Below are 16,564 nucleotides of genomic sequence, written 5' to 3' on the forward strand. Positions count from 1 at the left end.
TAATTCCATCGACAGTGTACACTATGTAGTTAAGGAAAGCCAGGCAGAATATATTCTACTATGCACAAATTATAATGAGATTTCAAAGTGTAATTAATTTATTTCTGTAAAATTAATAATAATAGAAACTATAGGGTGGTTTTGCATGCCTACACATTAGCGTTTTGTTTTGTTTTGTTTTCATCCTAAGGAGTTCTATTAGTTTCCTGTTCACTGTACTACAATGACAGAGCAGTACCATTCCTCCAGATTTTAAAGAGAGTGTCATGATTAAGTTGTCAAGTAGATTGAGATCAACATTAAAATGAGTAATAATTTTGGACGCCCATTTGTGATAGGTCTCCTAGGCAGTGTGATACCTCATACCACAAATAACCGACTGCCTCTTTGAGCATCTCTTTCACTGCAACTTCAGATCAAACATTTTGATCATAGGATTCTATCAGGATGCACACAGGAGCATACATCATAGCAGAGAGGAGTAAGGAGGTTACAAAGCTGCTCTGTTCTGCTCATTAAGTCTGAACAGCTTCATTTAAAAAATCAGAAAAATGTTGGGGATTATCAAGCCATCTGATACTGCACAGCTAACATAAGTAGGTAGTATTTATGTTCTGTTAAAACATCACATTTAAAGTACAGAGGTCTCCAAACTATTCTTGTGTCCCAGGCTAGTCTATACATATATTTCATTTTTTCCTAAATATAATAGATTAAGTCAAATGATATTATCATGGCAGGTCATATTCCTTTCTCACCTACACCAATGTAATGTGAAATCAAGTGGCATGGAGTGGTGTGCCAAAAGTATTGTCCCACTAATTTCATCTTCACTTCCATATTCTCTGTGTGAGCAGAGAGGATGATGTATAGTCAGGAAGGTAAAATCGATTTAGGTTATCTCCTTTTATGATAACGTTGCCTACTGCCTATGTTGCAGGAATTTTATGATTTGGGGTCTGAACTATTTAATCTCACAATAACTTCATACTCTTTCTGAGTACTCTAGGCAACTATACTACTCATTGATTTTCTCAGATGCCCTTTACTTCAGTTAATATTATGATTTTATGGTTTTCTGGTCAAAGGACCACAGAACGCCAGTGAAAATGCAAACAGAATGCAATAGTTTGATAAAGTTCAATAAATGTAGGTCAACGTGAATTTGTAAAATGATGCAGTTCTATGCAGAATTATGAAAATCTGTATATTGCTGAAATCATCACTTGAAGACCTTTCCAAAAGTGCCAGGAATGATATTATATGTGTGTTTTTAACCTTTATACAGACAGCAGGAGCACTGTCAACTGAATTTGCATCTCATAGCTGGAACCAACACCACTGCCTACTGCATAATGAAGTATCAGAATAACAATAAGTTACCTTGTCATATGAAAGTGTTTCATTTTCAAACTATATAAAGCAAATAATTTTATCATTAACAATTCAATAGCTACCTCACAGATTTGTTACAAGATCATTTTTAATTGTGTGTTTTGAGCACACACATTGATAATCCTATGCCTATTTAAAATTACATGAAACATTCCCTATCACAAGGAAAACATAGCTGTATTCACCTTTTTTTTTAACAAAAGAATGAATATATTCACTTTTTAAAAACAAAATAATGCATCCTTCACTTGTGTTAATGAACATTTATATTCTTCTGATTTGTTGAACATTTTTCAGATCATGGTAAGACATTACACTTGTCAAAACTTACATGTTTCCTCTACAAAGATATTCCATAAAAATCTGTATGGGAGAAACTGTGATTGGACTAAGCTTATATGGGAAGCCAGGTTTGTAGGAACATACTGTAGATAACGAAGATAATGAAAAAAATGATGTGCTAAGAAATTATCCCCTTTGTCAGTTCTGACAGTTTAATAAGCAGTACTATTGCAACTATGAACCATGCAACAGACAGACCGTTTATAAAAGTAGAGCAATATTATTGATTAACCAAAAACTTATTTTGCTTTTACAGAAATCTTTTTCTCCCTCAAAATTTGGTGAAGCTTTAAAAACACAGGCCACACAATTTGCCCATAATCAGTTCTCCCACTTCACACTGAACCACGACAGGTTCATCCTGAAGCATATTTGGTCCAGAGTCATGTGTCATAGCTGGTATTCATAATACCACATAGTCCCAAGCAAAGATTGCATACTATTGCTCAATGAACTTAAGCTATACATGAACAAAGGGAAGACTGTCAGTAAGTGTAAGGGTTTAATCCAAAGATCATTTAATTTCAACAAATCTTCAATTGACTTTAGTGGAATTTGGCTTTAATTTCCCTGAGCAGCCACACATATATGAGGTCATGAGCATGAAGCTATCTGGAAGTTTAACTCTATTTGGAGGCCTAAGTTTATGTCTTTAGCATTAGTTATGCTTGCACACATTTTTCTGTATGGTAGCAGTGAAACTTCCTGCACAGTACTTAATATGTGAGTATTAACCTGCTAATGTATAAAATTGTCTGTTCATATCCAGTTACTTGCATATTCTGTGCTTTTGTTGCTCCTATTCAAATTCTTGGAAGTATGGTAAGGTAAAAGAAGATGAAAGTTTCAGGTTCAAATAGTTTAGAATTAATCTATTTTTATGCTAAAAACATCTATGCTTTCCAGTCAAGCAGTGTTTGGACTACTATATACTCAGGAGAGAATCATCTTGGAAGCTGTTGTCCCCAAAACAGAATTGTCTGCATATTCTGTACAACTGTACAGGGCAGTGTAATGCATGATGGAAATATTTTAGCACAACTGACAAGATGTGTGGGCTGAAAAAGTATGCTGGAAATGATTTGTAACTGCTTAAAAAAACTCAAACTTTAAACAGATTATAGTTCAAGATTAAGGAGGATGTGTGACAATCATGAAAGATCATGATGATTTGGATGATAGTACTGTCTAAAAAGATCATGACTTGCATTGAATTTCAACAAGTATTTTAGACTTCAATTAATTTCAGCAAATTATGATTATTAATCATTCATTCAAAGCAATCCTGTATATTCAGATTAATGACAATGGGAAACATTTTGCATCCCATTATAATTACGCCTGTTATACAAATTCATATTTTTATCATTGTTTGTGGGTTTTCATCACCAGTTGTGTTCTAAATAACAAAGCTTCTATATCCACTGTTGGGAAGAAGTACATGACTATATAAGAACATGAATAAACAGTAGTAATGTGTTGATAGACATTTCATCAGTTACAGACAGCAGTACTAAAGCTCAATAGAGGACTCTGCAATCAAAAAGGATCACGAAATAGTATTAGAAATGTAAAACATGGATCATACACTCTGATATTGAAATTAAAGTGCCATAGAACAAAAGAACAATGGTGGTACTATATACATTTTCTATTTATTCATTTGTTTATGATCGATATAGAACAAAGAGTTTCCAAGTATAAAAGCCTATGTACCTACATGCAGTGACTCTGAAATCTGTACCTTAAGGACAAAGAAAGGTCGACAATCCCTCCAACTCCTAGTTCTTTGTCAAAAATGGACACAGTTAATGAGGTTTGTTTGGTACAGCACAAATTCTCAGACACAGATAGAGATCCTTTCAATGGAAACAAATTTGTTTGGCTTTACCAGGTTACTTAGCGATTAATAATAGCCTTGAGATGCAGGTCAGAAAGGTCATCGTCCCTGCTTGCCAACACAATCTAAAATGTGCAGCTAGTCCAGCTCTGCAGGCTTTGAGGCCCCAAAACGCTATGCATAAAGTAAAACAGGCTATTTTCCAACTTCTTTTTTCATATTAATAAGCAATTTTCAAGAGAAGGGTGGCAAAATGGGGGCCATGCCACTCTAAGTAATTCATTTATTTTGCAATTTAATCTTATGTAGGAAAAAAATTACACTGCTGCAAAAGCATAGCATGGTGATTTTTAAACGTCAGTGTGCTTCATAAGTAACCTTGTATGAAATATTGTATTAGCAGCCTTTAGCAGTAAACTGCAACAAAAAGTATTTCCAGAGACTGAAACAGACCCATACATCTTTTCCGATCTTCAATTTATTTCCTTTTCATTCTATTATTTTCTTTTTCATTTGAAATAAAACATGTTTAATTACTTGATATTTTACTTCTTTTAGTTGATAAAAACTTGAAAGATAGCATGAAACAAATGAAAATTCTAAATTGCAACTTGTATTTAAGGACGTGATCTCATAGTGTTTGTATTTATAAAGCAATTATTGCTCTCACATATTTTGATGAACTTATTTAACATGATAGTAATTAAAATATAAATAATAAATCTGAGCCAGAGTCTTAAAAACACTTTCAGGAGCAGTATGACTTTCCCATGGGATTATTCCTATCAGCGAACTTATTCATATGCATATTTTGACAGGATTTGACCCTTGTCCTCGAGTGTCTTATTTGGTACTCTTTGAAATGACTGAGACAATAAATGTGGACCTCTCTATATAATCTGTTTTACTGGAATATTTTCATTATCTAGATATGTTAATATATTTTCCTTTGCTTTTTATTTTACTGTATACACACATGCTTAAAAAAAAAAGGACTGGAATTTACTCACTTAATTACTTTTTAAACAATCTAAATGCTTGACTGAATATGCTTGGTGTCTTTGGCACACAGGTTAATTTGAACTAGCCATTTCTTAATAACAAAAATAATGAATGTTAATCAAACCAACCTTTTTTTTTAACTGGTTCAAAAATTCCAAATATATGTACTGTACACAATAGCATGGAATTTTGTTTCATATAGAACATTAATTCACTCCACTGTTTGCATAATTTAGGGCAAGCCTGGGTCTATGAAAAAAAGACATTGACAAGAAAATCTACACCCATTTTCTGTTAAAGTTTCCCTCTAAACTTTCAGCTAGAATTTTCTCCATTCTTTGAGAACCTCTATTAGGTACAGTTCCTTACTTCTTTTATGATGAAAGAATTTTCTATGACTAATTGAATATACAGGCCCACCCACTTAGATAACACTATGTGTTTGCAAACACATATATTTTTTCCAGAGTGGAAAGTGACCTGTGCAAGAAGCCTGGTGTTATGGAAACTTCTCTTGAGGACATTACACACAGAAAAGCTTTACATCCAGTTCTTCTCTATGTTTGCATTCTCAACCTTACAAAAAGCTCAAGGACCTAGGAGTGAATGTCAACTTTTATCCTGTGTTTACTGTCCTCTCTCATTCCATAAGCTCTCACCTGTTTGCAGATCAGAAGGAGGTGTTGCAAGGCTCTACCTGAAACATAAGCGAACAAATTTACTTTGAAACCATCTGAAGGAAAATCACTAAATTATAATAACTTATGCTTAGAGAAATTCAAACCAAAATGACTCTTAAAGGCAGAAAAAGGACATCTATGAATGCTATTTTATCAAGCATTAAAAATACGTAGGTTGACATTCTACAAAAGAGTGAGAAATATGAACTAATATACTATTGATAGTTTTTATAATTTTAATACTATTTCTTCACAGTTATATCCATGTAGAATCTTGTTGTGGTGGAACTGAATGGATCTTTGTTTTGCCTTCCAGCGGTGTCAGGATACTGCTAATATATAATGGCAGAACATTGTGAATCTATGAAAGGGTTAAAGTAAAATAAAACAGTAGCACATCTTTTATTGTAATAGTATAATTAGCAGACTTATTTTGTTACAGGAACGAACTCCAACAGTACACAGAAATGAAGGAAAATGAAGAAAAAAGGAAAGACCTAGAAAAGAAAGAAAAGGAAAAGCAATACCAAGCGCGAAAGATGCATTACCTCCTTAGCACTGAGCAGGTTGGTGGACCTGTCCCTGACAGCTCATGCAAACCACTTGGGCCCCCAGCCTGACAGAGATAAACTAGCAGGCTGAATGGGACATGACTTGTTGAAAAGATATCACAAAGACACTACTTCGAGTTCAATTTAGTGCTTTTCTATAGGCAAGAGCAGGTACCATGACTATTCCGTGACAGCAGCTTCATAGAGGCAGCATCAGCACTGCTGGCAGAAAGAGTCCAAGTCAGCAGTTTGATCTGCCACTGTGATAACACAACACGAAGGGCATAACCTCGCTTTAAAAACTCATTTTGACTGGCTTATTGTTGTGTTGTTGCACTTGTCAAGAGCTAACAAGTTATTAAGCTGAGAAGGGATTTCATTTTTTTTTTTCCTTTTTTTAATTGAGCTAATGCTTGGATTGGTCCTGTGTTCTGCTTGTTTTTAGGAAAGGTTGTAAATGCAGGTTTTCATCTAAAGCTTTTCCTAGAATTGCCTGAATCACCTTATTTAGTATGGTTGTTTTCAAATAGAAATGCCTCATAAATTTTAAATATTTACTGATTAATTTGTTTTGTATTGATAAAAGTGGTATTTTTTTTCAAGCTTTCTTATGCAAGCTGCTTTAAATACAGGTGAATATGGCAGTAGATACACAAAACTGATATTATAAAGCTTGTGAGTTTGCCTTTTTTTATTTCACTTTTGTGAACTTTCATAAAAAAAAATCTTTTGTGTCTGTAAGTGTTTGGTGACTGGTTGTTCTTCGTATGAATAAGGAGTTAATGTGCAATCAGGGTATGTTAGTATGAACTAAGTGCCCGCTTTTCGTAAGTTGTTAATTATAATCTGCATGTAAGAACTGCAAATCCTAATGAATATGGGAAAAATACCATGACACTTAGTGTCAGAATATTTAATCTTTCCCTCCATTTTGGAATCATTTGTGATCTATCCAATAAATAGAAATATAGTTTAATTAACTGGATATCAATTTTGAAAACTCAATTTGTAAACCGAATTTAAGTACTTATATTTGAAAAAAAAAGGCATAGAAAAAATTTAGTAAGAAATAGAATAAAAAGCTTTCTGAGGGGAGCTAGTTAATAACTGAAATCATCTCACAATAATTGATTTGTCTAGATGTTGGTCTAAAATATTAAGAATAATCTGTGCAGTGTTTTTATAGTTTTAAACTGTAGAAAACTGCGAATTCTTGTTTCAAACAGAACAATTTATGTAAACAAACGCATGAAAAATACTATGTTTACCTGGAGTACAAAAATCATTTGATTAGAGACATTGAGTGACCCGTAATCTAAAAAGATTTTAGTAAACTTAGTTCACTTCTGATGATACTGGCCTAGCAAACTGTAACACATTTGTAAGAAATGACATGTAGTGATTTATTTTAACCATCCACACAGACTGCTGGTAGGGGGCAGCAATAACTACTATGTTCTGATGAATTTGGGTTTCTAATTTTACATAATTAGAGTTTAGCTAGCGGTGGTTTTCAGAACAAAAATACGCAAGGTTTTGCTTGCTGAGATGGTCTGTGAATACTGGTACTTAGAACCAAAAGAATTTTCCCTTTATCACAGAACTGTGCTCTAAGAACTACCTTCTTTTGCATGTGGTATTTAGAAACATGAGTGAGTGTAAATAATACAACACCTAAAGACAACCTGAAAACCAACAAAGATATATATGAACTGCTTATTGCAAACAAAGTCTGTATTCCACAATTGCATATAGTTATAGAATTTGATATTCTATCTTGCTAAGGTACAGGGCAAGTTACTTCAGTGCAGAATTTACTGGTTTGATGCTCTATGTCTGACGTTTTACTTTCTATATGCCTTGTGTTCTGATCTGACTACAGCTATGTCTTGCTGTCTTCCAAGGGTAGTTAATTGGGTTACTGGGCAAGGTCCATTAATGTCTCAGTAGAACCAGGCAGTAAATTCAACGCTTCTGAGTGAGTTAAGGAAAATATGTAGTTTGTAAGTTGAGGGCATAGCAAATGAAAAGAAGAGGTTGATGAGCTAGATTTATTGTAGAGTCATGTATTAACTAAAGCCCAATAAGTTGTAGAGGTCTTCTGCTAAAGTTTGCTACAATCTTTTCTTCCATGCCATGCATAATAAGGTGTGGTGATGGAGCTGAGCCACCTCATGCATCAAGGCTGCAGAGGTACAGGCAGGTTACATGGACAGCATTACAAAATCTGTATTTGTAATAATTATTTCAAATAAATCCTATAATTTGCAATCCTTTTGTTTTACTACAGGCAAAAAGAGTGAGGAAAGAGTGTTTCCTTATTGACAGAAAGGAACTAAGGAGTTGTTGCTTCTCAGTTTTAGTAAAGAAAGACATGTCCAGTTCCATTCTCCATTACCTACAAGCTGAAGCCCAGAAACTCATCTCACAAGTGTGTTACAGGTTAAACAGGGACATGATCAAACATCGTAGCATTGCATAATGCAGCAGATGATACAGTGATCCTTTCTGGCCTTGAAGTCTGTGAATCCTTTATCCATTGCAGAATTTGCTTGTCTTATTCCACAGATTATATACAAAGTTGTGCCCATTCCTAATTGCTAATTTGCATTTCAAAAAGTAATACTTAAGCATGCTAGTGTCACGAATGTACAAGAATTAGACTAGATGATCTTTTAAGGTCCCTTCCAATCCCAAACATACTGTGATACTGTGAATGTCTACGATGTATATAATAGCATGGTCTATGATGAAGTCAACATGTTTTGTCTTTTTTGTGAATTGACTTGCTATTCAAGCATTTATTTCTTCCATAAACGGTTACCTTTATGAGGAAAAAAAAAAACAAATGAGGAAGAAATGGATATCAAACTCTGAATTAGTATGCATTGTTTGTTGTTCCTGGTACCAGGTATGTACACATAGTCTTACATAGACAGATGTGAGCTTGCTTTGATTACTTTCCAAGCCAATCTGGAGCTATAACATGGGGCTGAACCCAAACTAATTAGCCCTGTTGAGAGCCACGGTATATTAGCTCAAGAATTAATGCAGTTACATAGCTTCTGGTCAGCTCAAAATATGGACAGAATAAGCATGTGCATGCTTTAAACACAGGAACAAGGAGTTTGATCTGCCTATAAAATATTATATAGGTATAACTTGGTTTGTCTGCAGTTTTCCACCTTGCTGGGGGGAGGAAACTAACACTGAGGGAAATAACTGGATGACATAAAATGTATGGTATTATACTATAATTTACGGTTTTCTTTTTTTTTTTTTTTTTTTTTGCAAATAGTTGACTGAGTGTATTTTGCTGTAGAAACTTACCCAAATGACTGTTTCCCATCACTACGTGTAGAAATACATTGCACTTACACTAACTTTTTAATCCACATAAGAACTAAGTTGTTCATTTGAATAAAAGAATATTAGTATTCTAGCAAAGAAGTTTAAAGAAAAGAAAGTTAAACAAGTTAGTGTATTTGCATAATCAATAATTACTAACAGTAGTCATATTAATTTGCTGTTTTTAATAACATATTAATAATGTATATTATTAATCTAATTATTGACTTTCTGTGAAAGTACAATGTTATTCCTCCTGCCAATTTCAAAACACAGTTCTTTGCTTTACTAAAAAACAGCTATGTGTTTTTTCTGTAGTGCCGGTAATATCCATGTAACATAAAGGTAACCCTGTTTATAGGCATAAGAATGGGATTTAGAAAGAATGTAAATTTTTATTTTATTTAAATTAGGTTAGTTGCCAAATAACATCTTGACAAGTAAAGCATGAACTCTAAAACTTCCTCGTTATAAAGTACTGAGCTTTTAATCAACTTGCTATATATGCCAGTTGTATCAATAACTAGTCAAGTGACATCCTACACACATGAACTTCTTTTGTTTCAAGGAAATTTCTCCTACATGATACCCATAATTATGAAAAAAAAATAACAGTCAAGTCCATGCCCTTATTACACGATGAGTTATGTTGTCTGCTCCACCTACTGGTTGCTTGGTGCAAGAGATTGCAGTGAAAAATACAGCAAAAAAATAAATCTGTGAGGTGGCAACTGTGGGACTTCAAAACTAAATTCTGTTTTAAGAATAAAACTCTATATTTCAGATTTTAAAATTTATATATATTTATATAACAATGTTTTCCTTCTCTGTTTTTACCTTAACAATCTGATAAATTCTGCCTTCATGATGAACGTGGTAAAAATTGCAGTACATATTTAATATAGCTTTACCTTTGTTAAGAATATTTATTGGTAGCACAGTAGAAATAACAATGCAGATGTATGTTTTTTCATTATTTTTATCCTTTTTGTCATGAACTGTGTTGTAAGTTCTTATCAAGGCAAATTTTTTCTTACTAGTCCATAATTACAGGATGCTATTTCCACTACAGTGGTAATGATCGTTTTGTTAGCTGCCTTTAATAAATAAACTATTTATTAAATGTGATTTTCTATTATAAACACATTTACCTATGTAGATGATCCTTCTATAGCCCTGTAGTTCCTCTTTCTGTATCAACAAAATTCACAATAATTGAATAGGTTTTTACTTCTGCTCTTGGTCATATTAGCAAGGTTGACATTTGTAGAAAGGGCCATACTTTCCAAAGTGCTGACAAACTGCTTTTAAAGTCAATGGAACACAGAATTGCTGAACACATTGATGGCACTTTGTAGAGGTGGATATAAAGAGCCCACATTTGTTGGAATATGTGGTTGCATGATTCCTGTCGTTGGCATTTCCAGCCTTCCAACAAATTTTGCAGTTGTTCTTTGTCTTACAGTGACAATCAGAACCAGGTATATAACAGACTAAATGCAAAGATTCAGTATCACACTCGAATGCAGACCCACGTTATCTGTTGTTTAAGTATTATACAATAGGTTTAAGTACTAATGTTACAACTTTGTTGTACAAGTTACAAAATCTATGACATATCTTTTAGTCACTGGCACTAGCAAGACATGAGTTATCTTTTTGAATTGCAGTAGTTCCTTCACTTTTCAGTGCCTGCTTGGTTGTGTCACTATCTCTCTGTTGAGTGAAAGGTAATGTGTTTAGAAATGTGGCTTGGTATTTGCCTATAATTATTCCCATTGAACTGATGCATTGGGAAGGATTACTTGTAGGGATATAATAACTGGTGCTATAAAAGAAAGAAGTACTTTTACATAGTCTTTGATGGGATAACCCTTTCCAGGAAGACATGAACATGTGAGAGAATAACTCTTGAATGATTTAGCACTGTAGAAAACAATTGAAAAACAAAACCAACAAAAACCACTGAACTTTAATAATAATAGTGTCCTGAGGAAGGAAATGTTAGCATCAAGTGAGTAACAGTGAAAAGTTCTACTTTCAGCCATGAGAACTGAGTCTTTCCATTCTTTCTCTGTGCAACAACCTACTCTATAAGCAAATTTCTGTGGACTCTGGATTAGGGCTTTTTTATATAAAGGTAGCAAAAACATGCCCCAATGTTACTTTTCAGCTTTTGCTTTTCAGACCAGTTTCATTTTGGTTTTCTGTAATTATTGTAAAACTCCTATCTCTTTTATAAATTCTATCAGTCATTATTTCGTGTTTGTCAGTTCATAGAGTAAAATATTTTAAATTCGAATTGTATTCAATGCTAAAGTATTTTTTATTGCATTTTTCCTTTCAACAGAGATGGCAATTCCTAAACGTAGCACTGACGGTGTGTGTCCTCTTTTTACACTACTGGAAATCAGGAGTTAATTCTATTGAAGTTACTGTACTTCCATCAGGTGTAAATGTTTTAAGTAAGGAAGAAAAAACCCCAAAAAATCTTTCCTGGAGCAGACTAATGAATATTCAGAAGACACAACTGATTAATATGCTTCTAACCTAATGTGCTGTCCTGTAAGAACTTGAAAAATAATTGGTCTAAAATGACACTGTTTGACACCCACTCTGTCTCTGGACACCTGGCAGTTTTATTCTTATAAAGGTGAGGACTCAGTGGATAAAGCTCTGGCCTTTGATCTTCAGATCCACAGTATAAGAGACAAGGCTGCAAGTTTGGTCATTTGAGCTTAGTCCCGAGTGAACAGTCCACATCACAAAATGATTATACATAATTTGTTACTATTGGCAGTGTCTGTTCAGGAAAGGCCAAGGACTAGCATGAAGAATGAATTAGCTCTTACCTTTTACATTTTATTTCCTTACTCTTTACTGTTGTAATTTTATTATCCTGTCTCTAAAACATTCAGGGGATGAAATTATCATTCATTATAAGTACTCATACTTCCTGAAGATGAACTAAAATGGTTAATTTTTTTTTAATGTAGGTGCCCCAATCACTGAACATCCCCACCTATCCATGGGTGTTTAATATCTGCTCATCACTTCTCTACCAAGAAGTCAGGTATTTCTGAGTACTTTCCAAAGCTTGTACCATAAAAAAAATCTCATTTAAATCAAAGAGGAGAGAGTGAGCTTTCCTAGCTCTCAGGCAGGCTGGCAGCTACGTTTAAATAGCATTGGTATATAAAGCACTTCCTTCTTACAATATTTATGACAGGTATGTTTGATCAGAAAGCTTTCTTTCAGTATTCACTTCCACAGTGGAAGCCAGATGTACCGGTCTGTTCACAGGTGTTCACTATAGTAAAACCATCCACTCTTGTATCTCATAGGGCACTACACACACAATCTCATTTCACTTGAGAGGAATCTCCATTAATGCTGCTTAGTGTTTCTGTCTAAAAGAAGTACAAAGTAAGGCAAACTGAAAGCAGGCACAAACTGAGATGTTTGTAGTTCTGGAAGACATAGTACCTCAACAAAGAGAAATGTTCGTGTCTAGAAGTTAGTTCCACTCAATTTGGATTCCAAAAATGACGTTTAAGTGATTTGCACACACTATCAAAAATCTTTAGTTCTCCTAGAATCTGAGTCCAGCTTTGCCCCTTTGGGATCACTCATACTGGGAACACTTGGGACTGTAATTCTACTACTCAGCACAGTATCATGGTGATGTAAAAAGAAGGGAAGTGCTGGAAGCCAACGTATACCTCCAGAATCTATCTGGTGCTCACTCTGCCAAAACCGTTTAGTGAAAAAGTTTACAACTTCCATAGATTTTCTAATTTTGCTCCTCTCCTTTTCAATCAGCTTTTCTTTTTCTCTAAGAAGACGTCTTTGTTTCCCTAGAGAGGGGAAGTACAATAAAAATCAAAACTGAGATGGCAAGCATGGTGATCTTCATACCTGGAAAAGGGTAACTCCATAGGTTAGGGAGCAGTGGGAAGAGGATAAGGAAGTACTATCTGCTGACACCATAACCAGCATCCATAACCTGCCTCCTGTAAGAAATAACGGGCTATGCCCCATTTCAGTTGTGTTTCTCCCCAGTGTCAGTGAAAAGTACTTCCTTCCCATTCACTTTTCTCATTAGTCTCAGTGTAGCACAAGTGGTAAGTGAAAGTGCTTCCAACAGAAATCAGTAATTTCTCCCTTTGCCACACTTCCCAGAAAACAAAATATTTATGTCCTATTTTTTTAAAGACAGTGAGTGAATGAGCTTAAAAATAAAACAAATTTAATAATTTTAAGCATGTTGTGTGACAGTATTGCAAACTCTGTTTTTCCTAAAGGCTGCTCATTTCAGTTTGTTTGATAACTTGATACCTGTGCAAAGAAATGAGGAAGACTTTACACTGAAAAATCATCTGTCATTAGAAAGAGCTTAACAAATGATAGGATGTAAAGTTTGAGTGCTGCCTTGTGACTGATCCTATGCAAGCTTAGTTGTTTAAAGGCATATCCATGTAGACGTGGCAATATTTCTCAGAGCTTCTATCTTGTCACTCATACTAAACGTATATTATTATAGCATAGTGGCATCTCTGTATCTACCATGTATTACAGCACTTAGCATCTCTGCATCTAGCATTAATCATTTAAAAATCCACTGTCTAGAAGGTTCCCTGTACTTAAAACATTATTTTTCAGCACCTGAATTGCATAATCTCTATTTGTGTGGATTTTTTCTAGACAACAAACTTCTTGCTTAACTCCTGTGGGTAGGATTAATGGCAGAGTTTAAAGCACAAGCTGTGTGATCTATCAAAAGTGTACATGCTGAGATCTTAGAAAAACATGACCACATTTTGTGTTTTACTGTCAACTGGGGTGGAAAAAGGACTGGATTGCTGCAGGGTTAGAAAACTGATAGGAGTGAGTTATATATTGAATGTTGGCTTTGTGTATGATGTAATAAACATATTTATGAAAGAATCTATATTGAAAAGATATCACAATGTATTGCAAATATCAGTTAAATAGCTCACACACAGAGCCCCATTCACACATACAATCACAGAGTGAAACTCCACTGACATTCCTGAAATTGTTACTCAGATAAATTTGGTTGATGTGTAGTAGTCTAGCTGGTGTTTATACAAGCTTGATGTGATATACGGTCTTGCTCAGGTAATTTTTGAAACTATTATATCAGTAGAAGTACATGCTAAGTAAGAGATAAGTGCTTGAGAAGAGGGAGGTTAGTAATGGCATGGGAGAAGTCATGAAGATAAAATGCCGTACATTTCTCAACAGCAAACCTTCCTGTTGATTAAGAAGTGGCGCTGATGGTATCCTTGCTTTAATGAGACTTCAAGATGAGTGATGTACACACCAATTCTTTTGGTTTTTGTTTTTTTTTGTTTTGTTTTGTTTTGTTTTTTCGGCTCCTAGGCAGTGAATAGTATAATGGTAAAGCTCTTTCATTAACTTGCACAGTTTATTCAATATTAAGTGCTTTTGTTTAGTATCTATTATACAGTGTTCATTTGGGAATTATGTCTGTCCTGTAACAGAAGTGATGAGAACTGCATATCTTCCCCCATCTATTTTTTTTTAACCTTTATCTTGCTTCCAGTTTTTTCTGCTTTAACAACCTTTTAATAGAATCTTCATCTTCTCATTTTTTTTTTTCTTATTACTTCACTCTTTTCTACTCATTTCTGACTACATTTACTAATCTGACTAACATGGCTCTATTCCCTCTTCTTCATTCTTTCCTGTATACAATACTATGACCTCCAATTAAACCTCCTCCTCATTGTTTATTGGTCTCATTGAAGATTGCATTGTTAAACATACGACCACTTCGAGTTTTTAGTCATTGTCTAATCCTATAGGTTTACTGCAGCAAATTGTTTAATAAATCTGTCAGAATCTATGTCTGTGAGGGAAAATTCACATGTAAGCACAATGCAACACATGAGAAACAATGAAAAGCAATGAAACGTCACATTGTTTGGTTGCAAATATGCATTTTTTGAGAATTGAATTATTTTTTTGTTAACAAAGGAAATAACCATATGATTTCCATTTCTATCTATCTAACTGTTAAGAAGAGCTTCTACTATCTTCTGGTATGTTGTTGTAAGTAACTCTTGGTGTTACAAATTCAAAGACACTAAATGGTATAATTACAAGGATTTTTCTCAGTCTAGTGAGAAAAGGAGTGAATTTTGACGTGATTTTTTCTTACAAAGCTGATGTTTTCCGTTATGACAATGATAGTATATGGAATTTTAATTTTAAAGATGTAAATAATATGACACATGTAAATAAGTATTTTAAGTCTCTGAAAACTTCTCACAAGCATAAAGAATTTTAGCCTCAAAATAACCCTATGAAGTAAGAAAATATTGTCTGTGTGTTCATGTGCCGTTATTGAGATGTGGAAGAATAAAAGCACCATCAGAGATTGTTCTTCAGACTAAGCTCTTTAATTCCCATTTATACAGGGTGGTTGTAGAGACAGATTGGTTTTCAGAAATTCCTAGAATTTCACGTGATCCCATACTCACTCCAGCACTTCTTAAAGAAAAAAATGATAAGATTAGTGGAATTTCCCATTCCTGTTTTAAAAATACAGTTCTTAAGAAAGTTAAAATGTATTTGTCTGCTTGTTTTGAAATCAGTTAGAAGTCAAATGAGAAGTCAGAACTTTGAACGCTGTCTCTGCTTTGTGTCTTCATCATAAGAGTGTTGTTTCCCGTGCCATTGCTCACCCATTCATGTTATTATCCCTGATCTAGTCAAGTTGTCAAGTGCCTGTGTAAGAATTAGGTTTGACAGAATGAGCCTCGGTCAGAGAGAGAATCAATGAAAGGTGGAGACATTTTTGGGATGCCTCTGCATCTGCCGGGATGCTGTGCTTTGGATATTGTGCCACAGTGATCCACGCTTTGAACTAAGAGTTTGTTTCTCTTTTGTTTTGCTACCTAAATAGCCAAGCAGTTGGTACCTGTTTGGAGGCTCAATAGGAGTTTTCTTTCTTGCAATTGAACTTAGTGCATGTGCAGGTTTAGAGGTTGATTTTATGGTCTGTGGCCAGGATGTTGGACTTGAATGTTTCCTTAACACTTCATCGTAGAGGCCATAAAATTGCAGTCTGGTTTACTTATAAATGTGCATTTAAAACATGATTACACTTTTATTTTGATATCAAGCAAATATTTCACAGATGAAAAGGACTTTACAATCTGAAGGCAGAATAACAATAATTAATGCTTCCATTACACTGTTTAAACAGAATATATATTAAGAAGAAGACAGGTAATTAATCCCACTTGAAAGAATATACACTACTCATCACTCATTTATGAATTCTTCAGTCTCTGCGTAAAAGCAGTATCTCAAACAAAGCTAAAATACCTTAGGTATGGTAACAGGCTAGATTC

General features: G+C 34.3%; 1 protein-coding gene across 1 annotated transcript in view; it reads left to right on the top strand.

Moving 5' to 3' along the window:
- The window catches only part of SPATA17 (spermatogenesis associated 17), a gene marked incomplete at its 5' end in the record, with an annotated part of 93,513 nt that overhangs the window by 32,777 nt on the left and 44,172 nt on the right, over window positions 1-16,564 (top strand). The window contains 1 exon segment of the mRNA XM_080341632.1: window positions 5,702-5,825. Coding sequence (XP_080197758.1) covers window positions 5,702-5,825 — 124 coding nt within the window.

The sequence above is a fragment of the Nesoenas mayeri genome (assembly GCF_963082525.1).
Source record: "Nesoenas mayeri genome assembly, chromosome: 3".
In the NCBI taxonomy this organism is placed as follows: Eukaryota; Metazoa; Chordata; class Aves; order Columbiformes; family Columbidae; genus Nesoenas; species Nesoenas mayeri.